At 38.2% G+C, this 22,665-nt stretch overlaps 1 protein-coding gene across 2 annotated transcripts in view; it reads right to left on the bottom strand.

The window, feature by feature from the left end:
* The window catches only part of LOC119900561 (adhesion G-protein coupled receptor D2), a 107,741-nt gene that overhangs the window by 65,169 nt on the left and 19,907 nt on the right, over positions 1 to 22,665 (bottom strand). For both annotated transcript variants that reach the window (XM_038715636.1, XM_038715637.1), the window contains 5 exons: positions 21,965 to 22,067; positions 19,141 to 19,294; positions 18,705 to 18,838; positions 18,216 to 18,331; positions 16,143 to 16,263 (listed from right to left, as the gene is read on the bottom strand). In XM_038715636.1, coding sequence (XP_038571564.1) covers positions 16,143 to 16,263; positions 18,216 to 18,331; positions 18,705 to 18,838; positions 19,141 to 19,294; positions 21,965 to 22,067 — 628 coding nt within the window. The remainder of the gene's footprint in view (positions 1 to 16,142; positions 16,264 to 18,215; positions 18,332 to 18,704; positions 18,839 to 19,140; positions 19,295 to 21,964; positions 22,068 to 22,665) is intronic.

The following is a 22,665-nucleotide window of genomic DNA, read 5'->3' as shown; positions in this document are numbered from 1 at the left end:
CCATGTAATTGTGTAGGTGTGTGCGTACATGAGCGTGCACATTTGCGTCCATGTGTGCTGCAGCACCACCATGGTGGCAGGGTGTATCCATCATGATAAACCGGCAGACTCGGCGACTGTCACATGCAATCACACTTCACTACGGTTCGCAGGTCCTCAAAGTGAAAATGAATGGTAGTTCATCGACATGAAGACTTCATATATCTTCGTTTTTTTGCCTTTTCTCTCCCTTTTATTTTTTGGAGGAGACTTGTCGCTTTTCTCCCAGCCCCCTTTTGTTGTGAGCATCACTTGTGTTTTTGTCACTGTCTGAAATGCATGGTGGGACATATGGATTAAAAAAAATAAAATATCACCCATCATTTTCTATCAGGTAATTTAAAATCAGTAACTTTCAGGTTTTTACTCAAATCTGACATAGTTTGCATTCAAAGGTTTTCAGGAATTGCTTTCCCCATATTTCCAGTCACAGTTTACAATCAAGATCATTTACATACACTGTTTCTCTTATATTTATTCAGGAGTGGTGCACCGCCCCTGCTGGAATATGAGCGCCAGTCCTAAAATTTCACACGGTCATTGATATCAGTGGGGTACTAATGATTTTCACTCGTATACTGTGCGAGCACGGAAACACTCAACGGTTGGCTAGCCTCCTCTCCTCATTCTTCAAAGGGCATTTATGTGAAAGGTGCTGTTACAAGAGTACCGTAACTCCTTTTAAGGAATAGGGCAGTGCGTAATGTGTGTGCGTAGCGAGTGTGTGGTTGACTGAGAGAGCGAGCGGGCAGTAAGTAACAGTGAATGCAGGTAGTTGTCAATGTGCCAGTAAATGTACAGTGTAGGTTATAGTGTGATAGTTAATAATCAGCTTCTCAAGATCAAGAATCTGATGTTCCCCAACTGCTGGAAAGTGAAGGGGGGTTAGCACTAGCAAATATCACCCCTGTGCTTCCAACTCTGGTCTAGAAGCTGAGTAGGAAAGCCTAACACTATGTTTTTTGGCTGCTATGTAAGGTTAGCTAAATATATAGGAAGTAACGTTAATTAGCTGCATGTCATCACCACCTACTCCTCCAGTGTTAAGAACATAAGGTACAAGCTTAAACTAAACTGGTGCACAACTTTCTCCTGTACAAATACTGTATACCTTGATAGTTATATTTCAATTTTCAGATGATTTTGATAAAGTGGTTGGTTAGGAAAAGGAAAGACGATGGTGACCATGGTTAGTCAAGCAAATTAGGAATGCAAATTAGTCACTTCTTAAGATAATGACGTGATGTTTGGATTTTGTGTACAAATTAAATGCTTGGTAATTATACAGATGGGAGTGAATAATTATGCTAGTTCTTACATGCCGCCTACTTTTAATGTTTATTTCTACAGATAAATGCCAAAATTAAGTACATTAAGACACAAAAGGCAAACATGAATAATCATACCTACAAACATTCTGAGGTCATATTAACAGAGTTTTCCCTGCCATTAGTGGTAGTTCCTCCCCAGTGAACTTCTTTAGTAAGTTTAGTCTTTAAGATTTTTGGATTTTGTTTATTTATTATCTGCTCTAGCTATTCTATTCTTTTTTTTACACATATATTGAAAAAAAACAACAACTATGCAAATACATGCACCTAAGGCTTATAAAAACCTAGGGAAAACATTGAAATTTTATGCTATGAGCTTCTGAAAAATTTCTAGGGGAAAGGATGCACTGCAGTTTTAAATGATTTCTTGGTATACTATACAATATCTGAGAACAAATATGTTAACAATACGTGATAAATGTTGTATTGGTGTTTTATATGCAGATATGAAGCAGGTCGCAATTTGCAAGTGCACAAAAAACAAAATGTTGCTTCACCTTCACACTACAACTCCATCATAGGGGAAACACTGACATATGTTATAGAGAATATATGAGGGAAGTTGCAGTGGACTTAAAGATGCATTAGGCTTTGTGTGACCACTAGGGGCCAAATATTTCCAAAACAAGCTCAGCAATGAGTCATGGTACTTTATCACCATTTCAAGTTCTATTGATTCGTGTTTTGACAAAGAATGTTCTACCTATAATTCAACAGAAACAGAAAAACATGGGCAACACTGTGCACTCCTATTTATCACCACCTGACACAAGCAGTGATTGACACTGCGTTAGAGACTCCTCCTGGCTCTGATTAGTTGTTTTGACTCGAGCACGGCGGATTCCTGCAAATGGAACAATAGCAGGAGCCAGATGAACCTTTATAGATTATCTGTCCCATGTACTACTGTCAGGATACTGTGACACTTTAAGCAAACATGGTAAAAAGTTATATTTATGAAAGTTACCTACTAAATCTTTAATGTACTATTGGCATTTGGGAGATTTCAAAAAACCAGGTGTAAAAACTAGCAAACTTAAATTAATATATAAAATAAACTGAAAGTGGCTGAAGGCTGTCTCGAGTTAAAGAATTGACTTGTTGTTTATCACCAAGACAACCACTTTAATTAATCTTTAAATATTTGAAATAGTTTTTTATCTGAACATATCAGAATTATTTATCATTTACAATTACTGAAGTAATTCCTCACAATTTACAAATAAAATGCCTTGATGACGCAGCAAGTAACAGAAAAATCCTTTTAAGATTTAAATGTCTACATGCCATTGTGCTTTAATTGAACATGGCAAGTGTTAAATGTGATAATCATCAAATTTGTAACGACTAGAAAGTCAAATGAGCCATAATAATGCCAGTGCTGCAGCTGCTCTCCCACACCACAGCAAGGCTTGCCTTTAATTTAGTAATGACTCTGAAATGACACTGTGTTAAAAAACTGGAGATGAAGCTATAGGTCTCTCTGCCTCCCTCCTTCTCTCTCTCTCTCTCTCTGCCCTGGCCCAGGCCCTGTTCTCGTTCTCAAGCTGTTTGATTGGCACATGCTTTCACTTAATGAGGGATAATTACTAAGGAAAACAAGTGGGAGACCACATCTGCTCAGTGTAAAAAGAAGCCCAGGCCTGGTGCAATCTGTCAGACGGTTGTGTGTGTGAATGGTTTACCCACCATCAGTGGCCTCCCAGTCTAACACAAACCCACCAGGACCCTCCCTCCACCCTGTCCCGACAAGAAGCAGATTAATAGGAATCAGCATGTGGCTGTAAACACTCACCGAGAAGAGTGTCTATCTGTGTGTGTTGACGCGCAAAGGAAATGACCCAGGGTATCTGTCGGGGACAAGCCAGGGGCCACAGCAGGAAGGGCAAGAGGCCAGTGGGCACCATCAACATCCCAATCAGTGTCCTGCTGCCAAAGCTGTTGTTCCCCAGCTCCCATCGCCGCTGTTTTGTTTACTTTCACACAATGCTGTAATGGTAGTAAAATACACAGGTAGCCACAATGCTCCCCAGACACTTCCGCATACTACCCATAAATCATCTCCGCATTGAAATTACATTGTGCTAAATGGTGTCTTAATGACATGCCCATGTTAACAGGTAGTTGTCTTGATTATAGCTTGATTAACACTAGCACCATAAATTTAAGACTTAAAAGGGCCCTTGTCAGGTTTAAATGGAGTTACTTACACATGATTGTGTTTGGCCGTGACATAATGTATACTCGTCAATCATTTGGCAAACTATCAGTCAATCAGGATTTCATATTAAAGCTTAAGTTATGCTTGACGCTCTTGACTGCGGCCTCTCATCAAAGGATGATATTTCATATCTTGCCCTACTTAACATCTTCAACGTTTTCATTCATATTTTTTTTGGGTTCGTCATTTACACAGAAACTCACTTGTTCTGCCAGCATTGCTCCAACACATTAGCATAGCAAATAAATATCAAATCAAATTCTGCTACAGACCTTCACAATGCCGAACATTATACGTTTCTAAATGTACAAATCAACACTTACACCACACTTCTCTTTCAGACAAAAATGCAGTATTATTGTAGAGACAGCTGACCAAGCCTAAATAAAATGAATAGTCAAAAACAGCCAAAAATATTATACTTCAAATTAACTAAATATTTATTTTTCTCAAGTATATTTGTTATAAACCATCTAAAATTAATTTAATCTTGAACAGTGGTAAATGTGACAATACAAATCATAAAGTTGTAAAAGTAATAACTTAACTTAATGGGGATCAATTCAGTTGCTTATATTTCTCTTAGGTTGGCCCATGACAAGCGTGTTTAATTAAACTGCATTGCCTCTCTCATTTTTAAACCAGTTAGCAAGACAATTAACTATCTCTTAACTTGATAAAAAGCAGCAGAACATTTCCCATATATTGAAATAATTTTGAAAGAGAAAAGAGTCAGCGGCTTTTATTTGCTTTAACCCTAATGCAGCAAAAAGAAAAAGGCATACGTGTAAACTCGAACCGCTATTTGACAGCCTTTTAACCTCCCGACACTGCCCCCGCGCCCCACCCCATCCAACCACCTCCCTGCCACCCACCCACCCACTAGAAGAACAACAGGGTTTTGCTTTCTTGCCCTTTGCTGACCCAGTTTTCACTAATTACCCGCAAAGTATACATCAAAGCCAGCCCAATGTGGCAGGGTAAGGGAAACCAGGACTATCCCTAACTTAGTCGCCACCAGCCATCACTGATATATGTGTGTATGTGTACACATGTGAAGTGGTGTCAGCCAATACAAAAGGCAAGGTGGTGAACTTATAAATAGAACGGTCATTGTTTCGACATGGGTAATTTTGAGTGTCTGAGTTTTTCCTGACACCGTCGGCTGTGTGGGTTGGATGAGGGGGAGGAAGAGATGTGGAGGAGTTAGGTCATGAAGTTGGGACTCAGCTGATGGGATAACACAGCATGCATACACACACACACAGACACAGACACACACACACACACACACAAACAAAACCACAGACATTCACTAAAGGCATCAAAGCAGAGATGAAAATACTAACTATACAAAAAATGTGAAATAAGAAGGCAAATGAGAGTACACACTCTATTTTTTACTCTTTCCCCCACACAAACATATACACACAAAGTATGGTAGGGCAGGGGCAAAGGGGATGGTTTGCTTTCTTATGACACAGGCTATTACTAAATTGAGCTGGCAGGTAATTCTAAGGCAAATAAATGCCAGCGGGTTTAACACAAGGAGAGGTCTTAGAGGTGCCGGTGTGAGCAATGACAGGAATTCTCTCGCCTCTTTTGACAGGAAGCCTATTATTCTCACCGCTTTATTTTCCCAGGCTAGTTTTTAAAAACTGATCTGTCCGATAGTATCCCCCCCCCATCTGAATTACCAGCGATCCTTGCTCTTTAATCCCAGACTTAATATTTACAGTATAAGAGTGTATAGGTGGATTTTTTAACAGGTTCTTTCACTGACTCTTTTTCAGTTAATTTCAAGGGTACTTAGGTGTCCATTTTACAAGGGCTTTTCCGTACAAAAACCTTGATGCTAATATCTTGAATTAAGTGTCTGCCTGTAAGAAATCCTCCCTTCAAGTAGGTGAAATGCGCAACAGAGGTCTAATGTTAACGCTGTTCAAACAAAAAACCCAACGACATAAAAACACAGCAAAAGATGAAAAGACAAAAGGGAAAAAAATAAGTACAAGTTGAGACAAAACACACTATAAATACACTACTTGAAAAAGCTGCGCTACATCCTCATTATAAGTGCCATCTCAGAGAAGCGTGGTGGGAGTCAGCGCTGACCTTGGTATCCCGTTTGAATATTTTTTTAATGCCTTGGTTGGTAATTGAGGATGCAACGCAAACAGTGGACTCTTTTTCAAAGGGAAAGTTATTTTCCCAAGCAATGGAAATGCAAACAATCATGTCGTGCATTTATTTGTTTGTTTTTCAACCCCACCTCATAATTATCCAAGACACTAATTAAAATATGGATTTATAAATAAATCTCCATGATTTTACCTATGACTACATTAACTTAAAAGTTTTCATCACCCTTACACAGAGTTTTAATTCCTTAAGCAAACACTTGAAAATTGTGTTGTTGTCTTTAAACATTATTTGCAGCAAGTATCAGAAAGATTAATAAGCTAATTTTTTCAAGTGCTGTATTTTTCAATTTTGAAAACCTAAAAATTATTCAAAAGTCATTACTTGTGTATATACTGTGTGAGTATAAAAAGTATTTATATAGTACACAAACATAGTATTTCATTCCATTAAATGTAATTATGTCAAGGATTGAAAATTCTTACTACGCCCTATTAATTCGTTTGTTAGTGTACTAATCACCTTCAACAACATGAAGAATGTCGACAGAGAACAGCTAAAATGTGTCTTTACTTTTGATAAAGATATGCCTCTAACAAGACTATATTATCCAAAATTGCTTACTGTCCCAGTATATCCATTAAACTCCACTCTACTGGGAGAGATGGCCGTTGTTTTAAATTGCGTGTGATGTGAGATGCAGCCGACTCTGAACAAGAACGTCAAGGGAATATAGTTCCTGCTTTCTCAAACAATCCAAAATGAAAAACATTTCCCTTCTTAATCTGACCGGTGAGAGGTTTTCCATGTGTGCGTGTGTATGCTCCTGCACGTGTTCTTGAATGTATGAATGCCAGTACAGGGTGTGAATAGGCAGCAAGGACTGGGTTACAGCCAAGGTTGTACTGCTGTATTTACTGTTCATTTTAGGCATTTAAATGAAAAATAAGATTTCCTCCTTGTGTACTATATAAAAATGAACAACCCCCAAATTACCAGTCCACAAAATCTTAGTGTATTTTCAGATCAAAATTCTATTCCTTAAACAGAATATGTTAAATTCAAAATTCATCCAATCCGATCTTTATAAAAATCTAATTTGCTTATGATTTTGTATATAAGGTATCAACAGGTCAACATTAAAACCTGCAAATAATGTGATTTTGTTTTTCATGTCTTTGTATGTGCATGTATTTTTTTTTTGTTCAAACTCTTGCTTACTGGCAGCAAGCATATTCCTCCTGCCGTTGAATTGTTGTGTTGGGTCACCTTGTTTGAAGCAACTGCTTACCATTTCTGTGTCTCAGTAGGGAGTTAAATGTCTAAATGCTGTTTCAATGGCTGTTCCACAGCAATGCCACTGTGGGGGTTATCCTTGTAATTCTTTTGCAATAACTAAATCCCATTAAAAAAACAACTAAATATTGGTAAAATTTCAGCTACTTCAGCTCATTTACAGAAGTATTATTGATATCAATCCTCAAAAATCAGGTCAGACTCATTTATACCATGGCCCAGCAGGAAAACAGAAACAGGGAGGGGAAGCAGGAAAGTGTACAAAAATGACTTTGAATGGGCCAGTTGTGCTGGTCCAGATGAGTGGCCTGGAGATGACAGGCTGGGAAACTGGATCCAAGTTCTACTATTTTTGTTTCTTCTGCCAAATGCCAAATTAAAATAACTTTTAACTCCTTGGTCTATAGGGGATTGTCAGCAATGGTGACAAGTGGTTACACACACTATGCAGACATATGCATGCACACACATTTACAATACTTATGAGGGCTTTACATACAAAAGTACAGGATCCCACATGAACACAGACACACAAACCCCACCATCACCTCTTTGAGGCTTTGGGCTTATGCAAAGAACAAGCCAGCTAAAATACCTTTTCATCCACTCGATTGTTCTGTTTTCGCTCTCAAAATGTTTTGCAGTTTATTCTTACCTAGCCAATTTAACAGGGAATGCTCTAAAAGTCTTTATTGGACAGTATGGGGTTGGAGTTAAAGTAAAGGTTGAAATTGTAATTTGTAAGGGTAATTTTTTTGATGCACCAGCTTTTTAGGACACATGAACCATACCACAACAAAACAGCAGCTACAGCAAATCACACCTGATTAATAAGTGACAGTGTTAGGCAAAACAGAGACCCCAGTATAGATCCACTTAGATGTCATTTATTTAGTTTTCCAGTTCAACAACAGGTATGTAAATGGATTTACTCCAGCATTTACAAGAGCCTCAACACTGCAGGTTGACTCAAGGTAATATTAAGGGCACACTTTCTGCCACTTATAGTATATAGGAAAGTTTCAGTCTTGCTTACCACCTGTTAAGGCCTAAATACCTTCCCGAAAAAATCATCAGGCCTCATTCACAGATGTTTTGTTATTTTTTCTCTGTTTGTTACTCTACCGTTTGTTCTTCAGTAACAGAATAATATTTTTTTTTGATTCTCGAAACATGTACAGATCACTGACTTGTTCTTAAACATGTGAACATCTTTTGGAATCAAGACTGATCTGGACAATTAATACATGTCATTAGCATTTGTAAATGTACAATTAGCATAAGTAAACATCCACAACATCTAATTAAAGGCAGCAATCACAGATGTATGAAAACCAACTAAGTGGAAACTTAACATCAAGAAATGTATCTCACAGCACACTTGTCCTCTCGCTTACACTCACTGTGTTTATTTTATATTTATATTATTTATGGTTTGTTTTTCAACCTCGCTCTTACTTTTATATATAAAAGTACTTTTACTTTTACTATATTCATTTAAAAGTTTTCCTCACCCTAGCACAGAGATTTAATTCCTTTGAATCGTTTTGTTGTCTTTTTACATTTTACATCACCTTTCACTTCTACTCACTGTGTTTATTTTATAGACAGGCTTTTTTGAAGACACATACTACAAGCTTTTTATGAATACACTTGATAATTTGATATTACTGGCATTACTGTGTCATGTGATCATCTAACTGAAATACATATACAGATAACCCATTTTTCTTTTACACCAGGTATTTTGCCCGGTAAATTCCTTGCTGTTCAAAACATTTTAAAAATCAATCTGTTCTACCTCTGCAGGGGCAGAACAATTTCTTAACAACGGAGATGGGTCTGAGTATGGTATAATATCAAGTGTATGGGGCAGCAATTTCTGACAAAACATAAGCGAAAGCATGGATCAAACTGTTGAAAATTCTAGCTCTATTGGGATATTTTTTTACTTTTAGTATTTTTCCAATGCTTCATCCACTATTTCATGCCCTACAAATCACTGCAAACCATAACAAGGCTGTGTGTGTGGTCCTGAAAACCTGTAAACTTTCATTAATAACTTAACAAACTTCATAATGAGAAAATAAGCAGAATTAAAATTATGAACTTTTTATGCATGAGGCCTGCTGTGAGGTCTGCATACATACCACTGAGTGGAGACTTTTTCACCTTGAAGGGGCATATCTTTAAAGTGGGAATCGTTATGGGTGGCAGAAGGCCGATACGGACTAGTTTCATGCCAAAACTGACCGATGTTTAGTCCAACTTCTATCTAGTGGGAAAGCCTGTGAAAGAGCATGTGGACCAACAATTCATTGAGTTACTGAAGACATGACTGTGAAGTTTAGGTTGGTCAGGAGCTCTGACCCACCACATCGCAAAACAAGTCTCACATGCAAAACAAAAACTTCAGCAACAAATTTTGACACTTTAACTACAAAGTGATCCAAATCAATGATTGTGTGTGAAACTATATCACAAGTTGGTTAACATAACTAGCTTCAATGTAATATTTAAAACGGGCAGATAAACTCCGGGTAATACATCAGCCTGAGCTTACCATTATCTGACAGTGATAATGCCATGCTTTGTTCATTTAACAAACTGGTAACAGAACCACTGGCTCTAGCAGTACAAATACAGTTTTGTAGTAATTGTTTACAGGTCCGACAAAAGAAAAAAATCACCCCTTCTCAAAGAATCACTTCAGATGATATAAACGCATTGCTTACCCACACAACAAATCTCCTATATGGCAAAAATCAATAAGCAGAGCAACACTCTATTGATCATATCTATATCTTGGATACTCTCTGATGTCATGCTCCACTAGCCAAGAGTGTGAGTGTTTATGGAAGTAAGGGGGGTGCTGGATTTGCTTCAATGGGAACAATATTCATTCATTTAGTAGCCTTAAGCTGTATTAAAACTATACCACAGGGTAAAATACTACATTTCCTATCAATTCATCTTTGCATTAATGGGTGTCTAATACGGCTTTGGATATTGCATTAATTGAATCCCCAAATTTAACTTGTAACTATAGATAACCTCATGAAAATAAAAAGAATGCACAGATGCAACATGCAATTACTAACTGCAATGCAATGTTGTTATTAACAAATTAAAGGCAGTTTGTATATTTTAAGAGGTATTTCAGAGTGTAAAGTATATGCACTGATTGACAAAATGTGCTTGTTATTTGAAAAGGTCCTGTAAAAAACTGAAAGAGACATGTTCTTTCACAATCTGCGTATTAAAATGGTGTTACCACTTCAAGCTGGTGACATCAAAAAGTGAGGTCAACACCGTATTTCATTTTCTTTTGAAATTATGAACTACTAAACTAATATTCAATTGCTGCATTATTCAGAGACATATAGAGTATTTCTTTTCTAAAGTCACATTTAATCCTGAGTGAAATGATAAATTTCACTTCTAAAGCTTTTCTGAATGCCTGTGAAATTTCATTACCACTTGCCATGTCTGTTCATTTCATAACAAAAGAAAAAACGTTGTTGTCATCAGTTCCTGTGATATAAAAGACCTTAATATGAATGAAACGGCTCAGATAAATACACTCATTGATTTCTCTGTATTTCCACAATGTAATGACAAGGCACAGGGTTGCCCTCCACAGGCAGCAAACCAACATAACAGAAATAAATGGATACATTCTTGACAAATACCTTGTCTGCAAAGTTACCAAAAGAAAAGCACAGGGACTCACTTGTACTCTATACAACTTGCGGTAGAAGATCGTTACCCTAACATTTTCTTTCCAACTCCCTAACTTCCTTCATCTCTCTACTCTGCTTTCCGCCTTTCCTCCATTTGCTACCCCGCCTCCCTCTGCAGCTCAAAGTTATTGATAGTTTAAAGTTATGGGCTAATAATAAGATGGACACTGCATGGCCAGGAGCCTATTATACCCAGGTAATGGATAGTGCGGGGGTTTTGAATGACATTGCCCAGAGATTGGATGACAAAGGGTGGAGCGATTTATGGGCTATCCAAAGAGCCCCCCGTCCCCCTTCTTTCTCTTAGACACACACACACACACACGCACACAAACACTATGCTATTTATCTCTAGCTTGATAAGGAAGCAGATGAGGCATGCCTGTATTTATGGTGAAGATGTTCATAAAAACTACTGCCTCAGAGTAGGAAGTTAGAATCAACTCAGGGGAACAGCATATCCACTCAAAACTCTGTATGCACCTCGTTGATGCAAACTACATAAATACAATTTTGCGTTTTTGATGTACTTGGTTGAAATTAAGCATGACATGGCATTGTTGTAGTGTGATTTTTCAACCACTGAGACTTTAAAGTATCTTAAAAACGATGTATGGGTGTTGTTGACAAAACTCTGTGAAATCATTATTTCACCCACAAATCTGAGTTTGGTGAAAACTCAAAAATGTCTCATTAGCTGCACAAACTACAGATGCATGAATTGCGTGTGATGCGAAATGACCCGCTGACTAAAAAGTAAACATGTTCCTTTGACTTCCTGTTTTATCAAAGCCAAACATTGGACAATTTAAACAACTTCTTCACATCTGCGATGAAGTGGTGGTGAAGTGTAAGAGATACATAGATATGTCCTGGGTGCTACTTTCACTCAAACTGAGCATCATCTGCCATCAGTTAATGAAACACAAGTAAAAATCCAAAGCCCTGGTTGCTGAGGTCAGTGCAGCTGACATCCATTTACACCAGGTCTACAGTATGTTTACTCAGGTCTCTATTAAGAGAAATAACAGCAACAGTAGAGACACTTCAGACAGTGCTGTCAGGATGGAGGGAAAGAGCACGGAGGGCACAAAGGAGTGCAATGAAAAAGGCTTGTCAACATTATCTGTTTTATTGATTTAACAGTAAAGGCTTGCCGCTTAAGCTTTATGTTGCTTTGGCTGGCCCCATTGAAAATAGCCGCAAATAAAAAACGATTTCCTAAAAAACAAGCATTTTTATTTTTTTATCTCCAGGCTTCCAGCTCAGGATTTGCATGTATTATTGTTAAGGTTTCACACCTTTCATCATTTTTATGAGTAGCCATTATGGTGAGACTATGTTCAAATGTGCTCTCCCTCTCAAATGGATCAATAACTTATTGAAGAGGGCAAGACTGTCTTCTACAAGAAAATAGTCTATCGCCATGCAGAGTGTAATTAATGTAATGACCCGTGTTCCAACACGACCAAGAGTCTATTTACACCTTGCATTAGCATGCGTCTTGGGTGATCTGATCAAAAGTGGACAGCTCCAACTACGTCAGTTCATACCTGGCATTAGAATCTGTCTCCACATGAGTCTACAGACATGCTAACAGCCCTGTGATGCTGTACTTAAGCCCATTGATGCTGTGAACTAAATGTTCACATCAGCTTATAGGTATAATGGTGGGGGTGGTGATGGCGCAATGGATAAGACTATACCTTTGGTGTGAGGGACCTGGGTTCAATCCCCCACTGTGACCATCCACCAATGTGTCCCTGAGCAAGACACTTAACCCCTAGTTGCTCCAGAGGCATGTGACCTCTGACATGTATAGCAATTGTAAGTCGCTTTGGATAAAAGCGTCAGCTAAATGAATAAAATATAATGCTAGTTTAGTTCATCACCACTTCAGTTTAGCATGTTAACATTTGCTAATAAGCACTAACCACAAAGTACAGCTAAGGCTGATGGGAATGTCATGTCAACTTAAGTATGAGACAAACTAGATGAATCAATCTAACTGGTGGATGGAAGGATAAGGGATCAACGTTTTCAGCATCAGTAAGCTCACCTGGTGGAGCACGTGCACCATATACAAAGGCTAAAAGTCCTTTCCGCAGTGGGCCCAGTCCAGCCCTTTGCTGCATGTCATCCCCTCTCTCTCTCACACATTTCCTGTCTCTTTTCGGCTGGTCAAAAAGACATCCCAAACAATAATAATATTAAATAAAAAAAAAATGTATGAATGTCTGTATCACATTACATTGCAATCCAACCAATAGCTGAGATATTTCAATAAAAAACTAAAACGTCAATCTCATCGCTGCACTAAGAAAAAGTCAGGGTATTACCAAATTCAGTAGGGTCCTGAGGAGTGTATGAATCTCTGTAGCACAGAAAATAATCCCATAGTTGTCAAGACATTTCAATCAAAACAAAAGTGTCAACCTGCTGGTGGTGCTAAAGCAAATGTCTAAGGATCACCAAAATCATTCGAATTTATCTATTTATCTATGGACTTTGACTATCTGTTACCAATTTCATGGCAATCCATCAAACAATTCAAGATATTTCACTCTGAACCACAAATGTCAACCCCATGGTGGTGCCAGAGGAAAGGTCACTGGATCAACAAAATTAGTAAGCTTCTTCTAGCATTTTAAAAACTACCTAGTAAAGCAAATTTTATAATCTAAACTATTTATATTATATATTTTTCCTTCTTTTTGGCATGGTGCTTGATAGATCGTTTAATGGTAAAAATCCTCAGAATTTCCACTATGTTCAGAAAATCATAGAAACAGTTTAAGTTGTAACAATTAGAAGCCCTCCTGTCATTATCATAGCTGAAAAGGCAAAGGAAAGAACGCCCAGAAATGCCATAGCTACAATAAAATCAAAGTAGAATGTTACAATCACACAGGATATTTAGCACACAGAATTACCATTGTTAACTGTCACTACACCCCATGCAGACTAGAGAGCAGTGGGGTCATCCGAGTGTGTCATTGTAGCAGCTTGGAGCCTGGTAGGGATCCTGTTGTGTCCTGACCTGTGGAGGTTTTTGAAAGACACACTACGCAGCTCTATCATGCCAGAGCAGCTGGTTTTTACCAGGGTCCCCCCACAACTACCCAAAAACCCAGACAACACACACTAACAGATGCACACACAAAACACATGGTAAATGATCTGGCTTATTTTACCTGTTTTAGGAATGTATTGGAATCATCATGCATGACCAAAGAACAGAAAAGGCAGTGCAACGACATGAGAGAGTAATGCAAATTTGCATATTTTCTAAAAATTGTGTGCCACCAAAAAAAAGAAAAAGTTTTATTTTGTTACTGCCTAAAACAGAGTCAATGACTTTTGTTTGGCCACATAACCAAACTAGATATCATCAGGCTTTACACATACAAATACAACTGTATCTTATATAAGCACATCTTCTGCATTTTGCTGTAGTGCTGTCGGACAGTGTGATTGGCATAACGTATATAAAAAAGGGACAAGACAAGTGATGTGACTAACACAATAAGAGAAGTTAATGATTAATCAACACACCTGTTTTCTGCTTTTACAATTAAGCCAAGAGACCAAGTGAGGTAGGCAGAAACAAACGGTGAGATTGCTAAAAGACAGGTGGACAGCTGAACGAACAGAGAATCCCAGACAGACAGATATATGAAACAGAATAGAAATCCATATGATGTTGTTAAAATGTGAAGCAGTGAAGTCATATAATAAGAGCCCATAAAAACCATCTGTATTAATTACCGTCGACATATAAAAAATATAATTATATATGAGAGGGTAACAGAAAGTATTTATGGCAACTAAGAGACCTTGCTTAATGATCAGACTGCAGCTAAAATATCGATTGATTTTCTTGTTAAATATACAACTCAATGAAAGATACAGTTGATTTAAAGACGACTACAAATCACAGCGGTGGATGTTGAAATGCTGGGGAAGCTGTGTAACAGGGGGCCGACTGTTGCAGTCAGAGAATTGCATGATTTCACCCACCCCTCCTTCCTCATCACTGCAGTGCAGTGGGAAACTAGGCTACACAGGTATTTTGTTTTCCATGTGGTAAAGTTGTGCCCATTTTCAAATGGACCTGTGATGCTCACAGACATATTACTTGTGACAAAGCGACCCATTGAATTTCATTGCTAATAGCATAAAATCAATGCTGATAAGCCACAAACAACAACAACAATGCTGACCTCTGAATACATTAAGCAGAAATAATCAAACAAACAATACAAATCGACTTTCCTTGTTAAAATGGAGCACCTGCTTAACACAAGCCAGAACAAGGCACCCCCCCACACTTCAGCCTTGTCACTGACAAATAAAAACCTTGACAGTCTGTGCACCCTAACCACGAGAGAAGGGCAAAATTTGAATGTATAATAGAAAACCTTTCTGTTTCTCATTGAAGACACACACAAAAAACAGTTTAAAGTCAATAAACTTTTTAAAAAGTTGCTCACAAGTTTTAGCTGTGGAATTATTTTGTCTCACATTGTTTGTAGATAAATGGCTGTTTTGAAGAATATCTAGGTAGCAAAATTCAAGTTGCATTTCTGTTACATCTGAGAGAGAGTGATGCCTGCTTGGAATCATTACAAAATCCCTGCTGGTCAATCACACAATATAAAAAATACATATATTAACATTCGTTAAAAAATAAATAAATAAAACATAAATACCTGGTTTTCTCCAGCTTCCCTAGTGTTAGTTGTATTAAAAGAAATCAATAATGAAAAGTTGACGCCGTTCTAGTTAACAAGTCAGTAAACCTTGCCAGGTTAGCCTTGCTGGCTAAGAGAATGCTCTTTAAGTTGTGTTAGCAAACACGTTAAGTGCAATAGTAAATCAGTAAATTATAGGAGTAGACTACCCCATCTTGTCTTCTTCCCTGGTTTCCCCCTGGCGTTGATACTAGTGTTCATTCTGAATAGTAAACCTTGTTCACTTAATGGTAACGTTAGCGAGTTAGGCTGTCTTTAGGAGATCAGTAATTCACTTGAAAGACATTTAATTAGTTAAATGGTTTAAGTAGGATTAGGGGGTGACAAAACAAATCATGACTAGTCGACTAATCAAATAAATAATTAACATATTAGTCGACTATGAAAATGATCAGTAGATGCAGCCGTAGTACGGTTCTCCCAACTTTCCAAGTCAGAAATCCAACTTAACTTAAGTGGGGTGTTTCCTTTGAAATTTCTGACTTTGAACTCGGAAATTCCGACTTCCCAAATGGAACACATCAAAACTCCGTCAGTGCTTGAGGATTTACACTCAATGGCAACATCTGTGTCCGTGTGTGTCCGTGTGTGTGCGTGTCTGTGCGCGTGTGTGTACCTGCAGGGAGTTGAGGAGGATGAAGATGTAGGCCATGACAATGGAGAAAGGCACCAAGACGCCACACAGCCATGTCAATCCAAGGATGGGCAGCAACACCAACACTGCTTTCACTGCAGCCCTGTGGTCACGCACGCACGCACACACAGGAAAAAAATCACAGCAAAAGTATATGCACATGCATATTGGCAAACATAAACATGCACACATACAATTGTATAAAGCACACACACCATAAAGTCTCTGAACAGGTTGAATGGCTGACTTAATTTAACTTACACCGCACCAGATAAAATTAATTGAAGTATTCCCTAAAACCCATCCTTCCTCCCTGATTGTCCTGAGCTTAGTTCTTGGTTTCTCAACTTTTTGGACAAAACTGAGCGGCTTTGGCAGGCTGGTTGTTCCATATACAACACTGTGCGGCTGGGAAGGCTCATGGGGTGACAACTTCCCACCTTAAATCCGCCTTAATTCTGTTTAGAGTGGAATTATCTCCCCGCTCAGGTGACCGCCAAACCGCACCAGCTGTGTGTGTGTTCATTTGTTTGTGACATGGCGGGCGGCAAGCCCTAGTTTATTCAGCGGAGGAATGTGTTTGAGTTTCCGCGAAGGCTGCCACCCAGGGGTGCCAAAAGGTTCAAGGCATGCTTTGAAAACCTTCATAAAAGCACCTACTGTGAGACTCGGTGGCCTGGGGTAGTGAAAAAACATATACACTTTAACATGATTTTCACTGATAGGATCATATACAAGCCTGCTGGGGGAAATTAACTGGATAACAAGCAGCAGAGTTTCAGTCTGATGAGCTAACACCATTGCTAAAAAAAAGGAAGTGGAAGACAATTGCAAAGGCTTGATAAGATACTGTTTCTGTATGGACATTGCAGTGCAATAGTTACAAAGAACGCGACGAAACAAGTTTAGCCACTGCCAAGGTCTAGTCTATCTGATAAATAACATGCAGTTATTTAAGATGATTAATTACATGTTATTACTGGTTTTCCAGGCAAACTCTGCTGGCACTTCAAATGACTAATCACAATCCTTCAGACAGGCACAAAAAATAAAGCAATCCAACACATGTATTGTTTGAATTTATATGGAGCATGCGGAACTACAGAAGTTACACAACTTTTTTAAAGTTTTATTTCATTGTATATTGCAAAAACCTTTTTATTTAATAATTATTGCAGTTTTAGAATGTTGTATTATTCTTCATTAGCATTCCGCCCTGGGCATCAACAAGTAATAAAACAGATGATTAAATAATACATAACAAATTCAAAATAAAAATGTGTATGTTCTTGCATCCCACAATTGAAACAGATAAGACATTATTCCATCCAAATATTTCAGAGATCATTTTGGAATATCAATATTTTAATTAAGGTTTGTTCAATATGGTTTTCTTGAAGCACAGTAACAGTGCTGCTAATTTTGGATTACAGCTGCAGAGAGATATCACACTGATTATTATCTATCTATCTTCAACCCCGTCTAGAGGCTTTCCTCCTAAAATGTATTAATAAGCTTCATAATAATACTACTAATAACACCAATACAACTTTCACTGCCACTGCTTCTATTACTGACATTAATAATGTAGTTCAAATCTAGCAATCCTAATACCACAAGAAATGCATATAAAAATAAGTTTTGATGACAGCTTGATGAATAATAATGTGCCAAAACAGCAAAACTAAATGAAATGAAAGGTCAATAAGACCCTTTAAATAAAAAAACACATCAGAGAACTCCTATCTGAATAAATTCTATTTCTTTTCAACGCTGAAAGATACTACAACACTAACACCAGAAATATTTTAGGCATCACAAGTAGGTGAATATTGAAGCCTTTTGTATGAAAAGTACTAATGAAATCCTTTCAAATTGTATTCCTATCTTGTTTGATAAATGAGGCTTGTGGTTTTAAAATGACAAATCCAATATAAAATCTTACAGCTGCTTTATATTTGAGACCAGTGACTAAAGCTTGTCTGCTTCAAGGCCTGTGGCCTAGGCGAATAATACTAAAAAAGAGGACAAATGGCGCCTCCTTGTGGTCTGTACCTGATTTGCTCATAGGTTTGTTCCACAGGACTGGTGCCCATGGCCAACATGATGGACCTTCTTTTGGCTGTGGAGATGGTGATGACCACCACCCTGGTGAGTACCATGATATTAACCTGAAAAAAAAGGTATGCTACAGATATGAAAGGAGGTAAAGTGACAGAGAGATGAGAAGAGGTGCACTGAGATGAGAGAGTAAAGAAAATACAGTCAAAACAAAGAGATTTAAGATAAGAAGGAGATAAATACATGTTGATATTTCTATAGGTGGGAGATTGTGGGAGAGGAAAGGAAAGAGTAAAGAAATAGACACTTAGGAAATAGTATGATGTTTCCCATTGATGTTGCATGTTTTATCGATTATTAGCTGTGGAGCACTACAGGAATTAAAGTACACATAAATAAAGGCTAAATGCACCTTGTTTTATGTATTTTAACCATTTCAGTCTGAACAGCCTATATGATATGATTACAATAACATTTTCTGACCATGATGATGAAGATGACGGGCCCAGCGAATCCCCATATAATGCCATTCTGGACACTGAGCCAACAGTAGCCATCGGCCGAGTATTTCCCTGAGGCGGATGCCAAAGTGATTGTGACTATCAGCACCGGCAAACCTGGAGGGAAAAAAGAAACACAGAGGAGGAGGAGAATAAAGGAAAGGAATAAAAGCTACATTAAGAGACCTCTGTGATGATCACAAACAACAGGGGGAAAAAATATTTTAGTTTCAGAAAAGTATTATTTTATGCTTCCCACAACTATGATGTATAAAATACATTTACATCAACTTTACCTCAGTGGGGTGTACATCCATGATTATATCATATCCGTACCCTTACCCCAATATCCCTCAAAACATAATTCTGAACTGCAAATGTGTGAAGAAAGTGATTTGGCTATTGTTAAGCCGTTGTACCCCAGCCGATGAGATAGTAATACTTCATGTGTCGGTCCTCGCTTAGGTTGACTGCGACCACCTTACTCCAGAGCAGCAGACCTTCCACCAGCATCCAGCTAAATGCTGCCATGAAGAAGAGATGAAGCAGTGCAGCCACAAGTGTACACGCCACCTACAAACACACAAAGTCATAGAGTCATGCAGACAGATACGTGTTACATTTTAAGCATTCAAGTTAGGCTCCTGGACACGCCTTAACAGCAAAATAACTTCGCATTTTACAAATATACCAAGCAACCAGTCTCCTTTTTTAGTGCATTAGAGGGAGGCTTGGTTTATAGCACATTACTCTGGATTTACTAATGTTCACATCATTTATATGCATATAATTTGTTTCTATTCATGCAAATATGCATTAAGGATCTACACATGTATATGTCTTGTCCATTTTTCATTTAACTACATTTTAAATTTAAAACTGTTATTAATTAGGTTTTCAGAAATAAAAGTATGAGCTCCACAAACAAGCAAGAATCAACTCACAAATGACTTGTCTGACACATCAATATTCAACCAGAAGAAGACTTTATAGCAGAGTGAATGTGATCATTAGAGGTTGAACAACTAAATCTTGTTGATAGATTGTTTAAGGGCAGCTCGTGATTGTGAGTGATTAATGAGGCGGCAGTGGTCACTAATATACCATTTTCATCACTTACAATCACAAACACAGCAATTATTGTTTGTTAATGCATGCTTTAGGGAAATGTACTCTATGTCACGGATATGTCCTTCTCTAAATTAAAAGAACGTATTAGGACTATTGTAACTATATATATATATATATATATATATTTTTTTTTTTTTAGGGCTGACCCCAATAGTCAAAGATTCAATGCTTTGATGGGCAGCGTGCGTGCGTGCGTGCGTGCGTGCGTGCGTGCGTGGTGGCGGAAGAGGAACACTTGCTGAAGAGACTGAGCACTGGCTTCACTGGAGTTGTGCCGAGTTGTCCGCACCTCGCGGGAGTTTCGGATAATTTGATGAACCACACAAAGAATATTATATCGTTTTTAAATAGCCGGCTACTTGAAATACACCCGTGAGGAACCGCGTGTGTGAGTTTTGCGTGCATGCTGTGCTGCCGACAACTACATGCACGCAAAACTCACACAAGACCGGTGAATGACAGGCGAGAGAGAGAGAGAAAAGGGTCTTCAAAAAGCCTCAGTTTGCTGGAAATTTACAGTGTAAGTTGAATGAATTGAGACTGCAGCACTTATACATATATGTATGTGTATATATATATATATATATATATATATAAAAACGGAAACGGCGAAGGGGGGTAATATTAGTTACATTTACAAGAGAGAACTCACAAATTTATGTGAAAACAACCTGAATATTCACTGAGATTATAAAGTCATACATTGGCAAGAAAGAAAACTCCCCCTGATGGGTATTTTTGTTTTTACCTACAACAGCCCTAAAATGTTAAACAACATCTATAATTATCCCATCCTTAGCAAAACACTCAAGTCCTCCACACGAATTCATTGTAAATAGCTCTCGATAAGCCCAAACAATTTGTTAAAAACCTTATTAAATCTGAAAAATTACCTTTGTGATGGTGAGTCAGCCTATATATACACATATGAAACCATTAGATGAATTTCCAACAAGCGGCCACCTGCCTCCAGGGGTGAAGCCCACCCTGACATGACCTGGTGTCAAAGGACCAGGGGTCAAACCAACTACAGGCCACCGGGTGACTACCGAGAGACTGAACCATATCTTTTAACTGATGGATGCGACATTAATTGCCACTTACATAACATCCAATGCCAAAGTATTTGTTTCACTGGGAAACCCAGTATGGATTTGAACCAGGGTCAAAGGAATAATATTTAGATAATATATAGCCTACATAATATAATGTAAATCCTGTTGTCATTTAATGCTCAATGTTTACATAAAAACATTACATGCATGTTTGCATGTACAGAGATCCCATGTCTTTCAGTAGGCTACAAGACCCCTTAACAATCGCTAACAACCAGGAATTTCAAAGGCCCTGCAGATAACAAGAAGCACAAATCACACAAGTACCTGAAGTTCACCACAATGTATTATACAGTCAGCACCCAATGCAAAACCCAAAGTTATACCACCAATGAATGAGTTATTATCTCAGTTCATATCTCCACAAAGTCCATATCACAACACCAACCTCCTCTTTGGGATCCGAGCAAGCAAACAGGATAATACTCAGTTTGAGTTTCAGTACAAAGTTTGGCCAACAAATCCAAGTGGCACCTCTTGTGACAAACTTAACACCAGAATTCTGTCCCGCAGTCCAGCCAGTGCCCTGCTAGTAAACTAATCGGTTGTGACTCTTCCACTGAACAGTGTAGATGCGAGCCATTTTGGTTTGAAAAATCAGCATAGATATTCCTTGAGCTGACTGGTGGATGTGTTGTGTGAAGCAGGGACGTGTGTGCTTTAGGTGCAGTTTGCCACAATACGCTAACATTACTTATAATGCGTATTTCAGCTGAAAGCTTTACCCGCCAATGCAAATGATTTGCATTTGGTGGATGAGACCCTGATTTATATTGTTTCTTAATTTGTCCCCTGTCTGCCCCTTTGAATAACAACATTAAATCCCATGTTTTGGTAAATTAAATCAGATGTTTTGTTGTACTGGCGACCTGTCTAGGGTGTACCCCGCCTTTCGCCCGATGTCAGCTGGGATTGCCTCCAGCCCCCCGCGACCCTGTATGCAGGATAAGCAGTTGACGATGGATGGATGGATTGATGTTTTGTTGTCTGCCAATACCTTGTTGTGAATGGCTGAGCCGCTGCAGAGTAGAATCACCTGGGCACAGATCAGAGCGATGAACAGGTTCTTATGGATGGACGTCCTGTCGGATTTGGGGATACTAGGGACAGGGACATGGATAACTTCAATATTTTTGACAGATCTTAAAATGAGATGTGGTTAGAAGATAGAGTATACACAGCGGCGCCGCTAGAAACTTTGGACCCCATGACAAAAAATGTAATTGGGCCCCCTCTGCGCAGCTGTTATCACCACATCTCTAGGACCTAACTGTCCCATCAAAAGCTTTACATCACTATAATTAAAGGCAACTGTCTTGTTTCTTGTAGTTCTAGTACTAGCACAATATTTACTGCTGGTGATTTGGACATGCAAGTCTGCATACAGTATGCAGTTCACTATTTGATGCAAGATTAAAAGCCGCCATAAAAATGTCCTTGTGTCAATCTTTTACAGTCTCAGTGTATTTTTATAGTAAAATTAACGGCCATAATCTAAATGAACATATCGAACTGGATTATTTTAATATTGTCTGTAAATTACATGCAGGCTGAGGTAAGCTACTCACTGTTTCCAACTGTCCAGCATCCAGTACAGACAGGAGGTTGTTTTTATTTTATTTCATAATGGTCATTATGTGAGAAAATAATTTGTGTTTGAATTTCTGTCATTTATAAACATTTCATTTTCTTTTTTGT

Source organism: Micropterus salmoides, unplaced genomic scaffold (assembly GCF_014851395.1).
Source record: "Micropterus salmoides isolate LMB-PRFRI ecotype aquatic unplaced genomic scaffold, ASM1485139v1 Ms_hic_scaffold_13, whole genome shotgun sequence".
Lineage (NCBI taxonomy): Eukaryota > Metazoa > Chordata > Actinopteri > Centrarchiformes > Centrarchidae > Micropterus > Micropterus salmoides.
The sequence above is the reverse complement of the archived record's forward strand: the minus strand, read 5'-3'. Positions and strand labels throughout refer to the sequence as shown.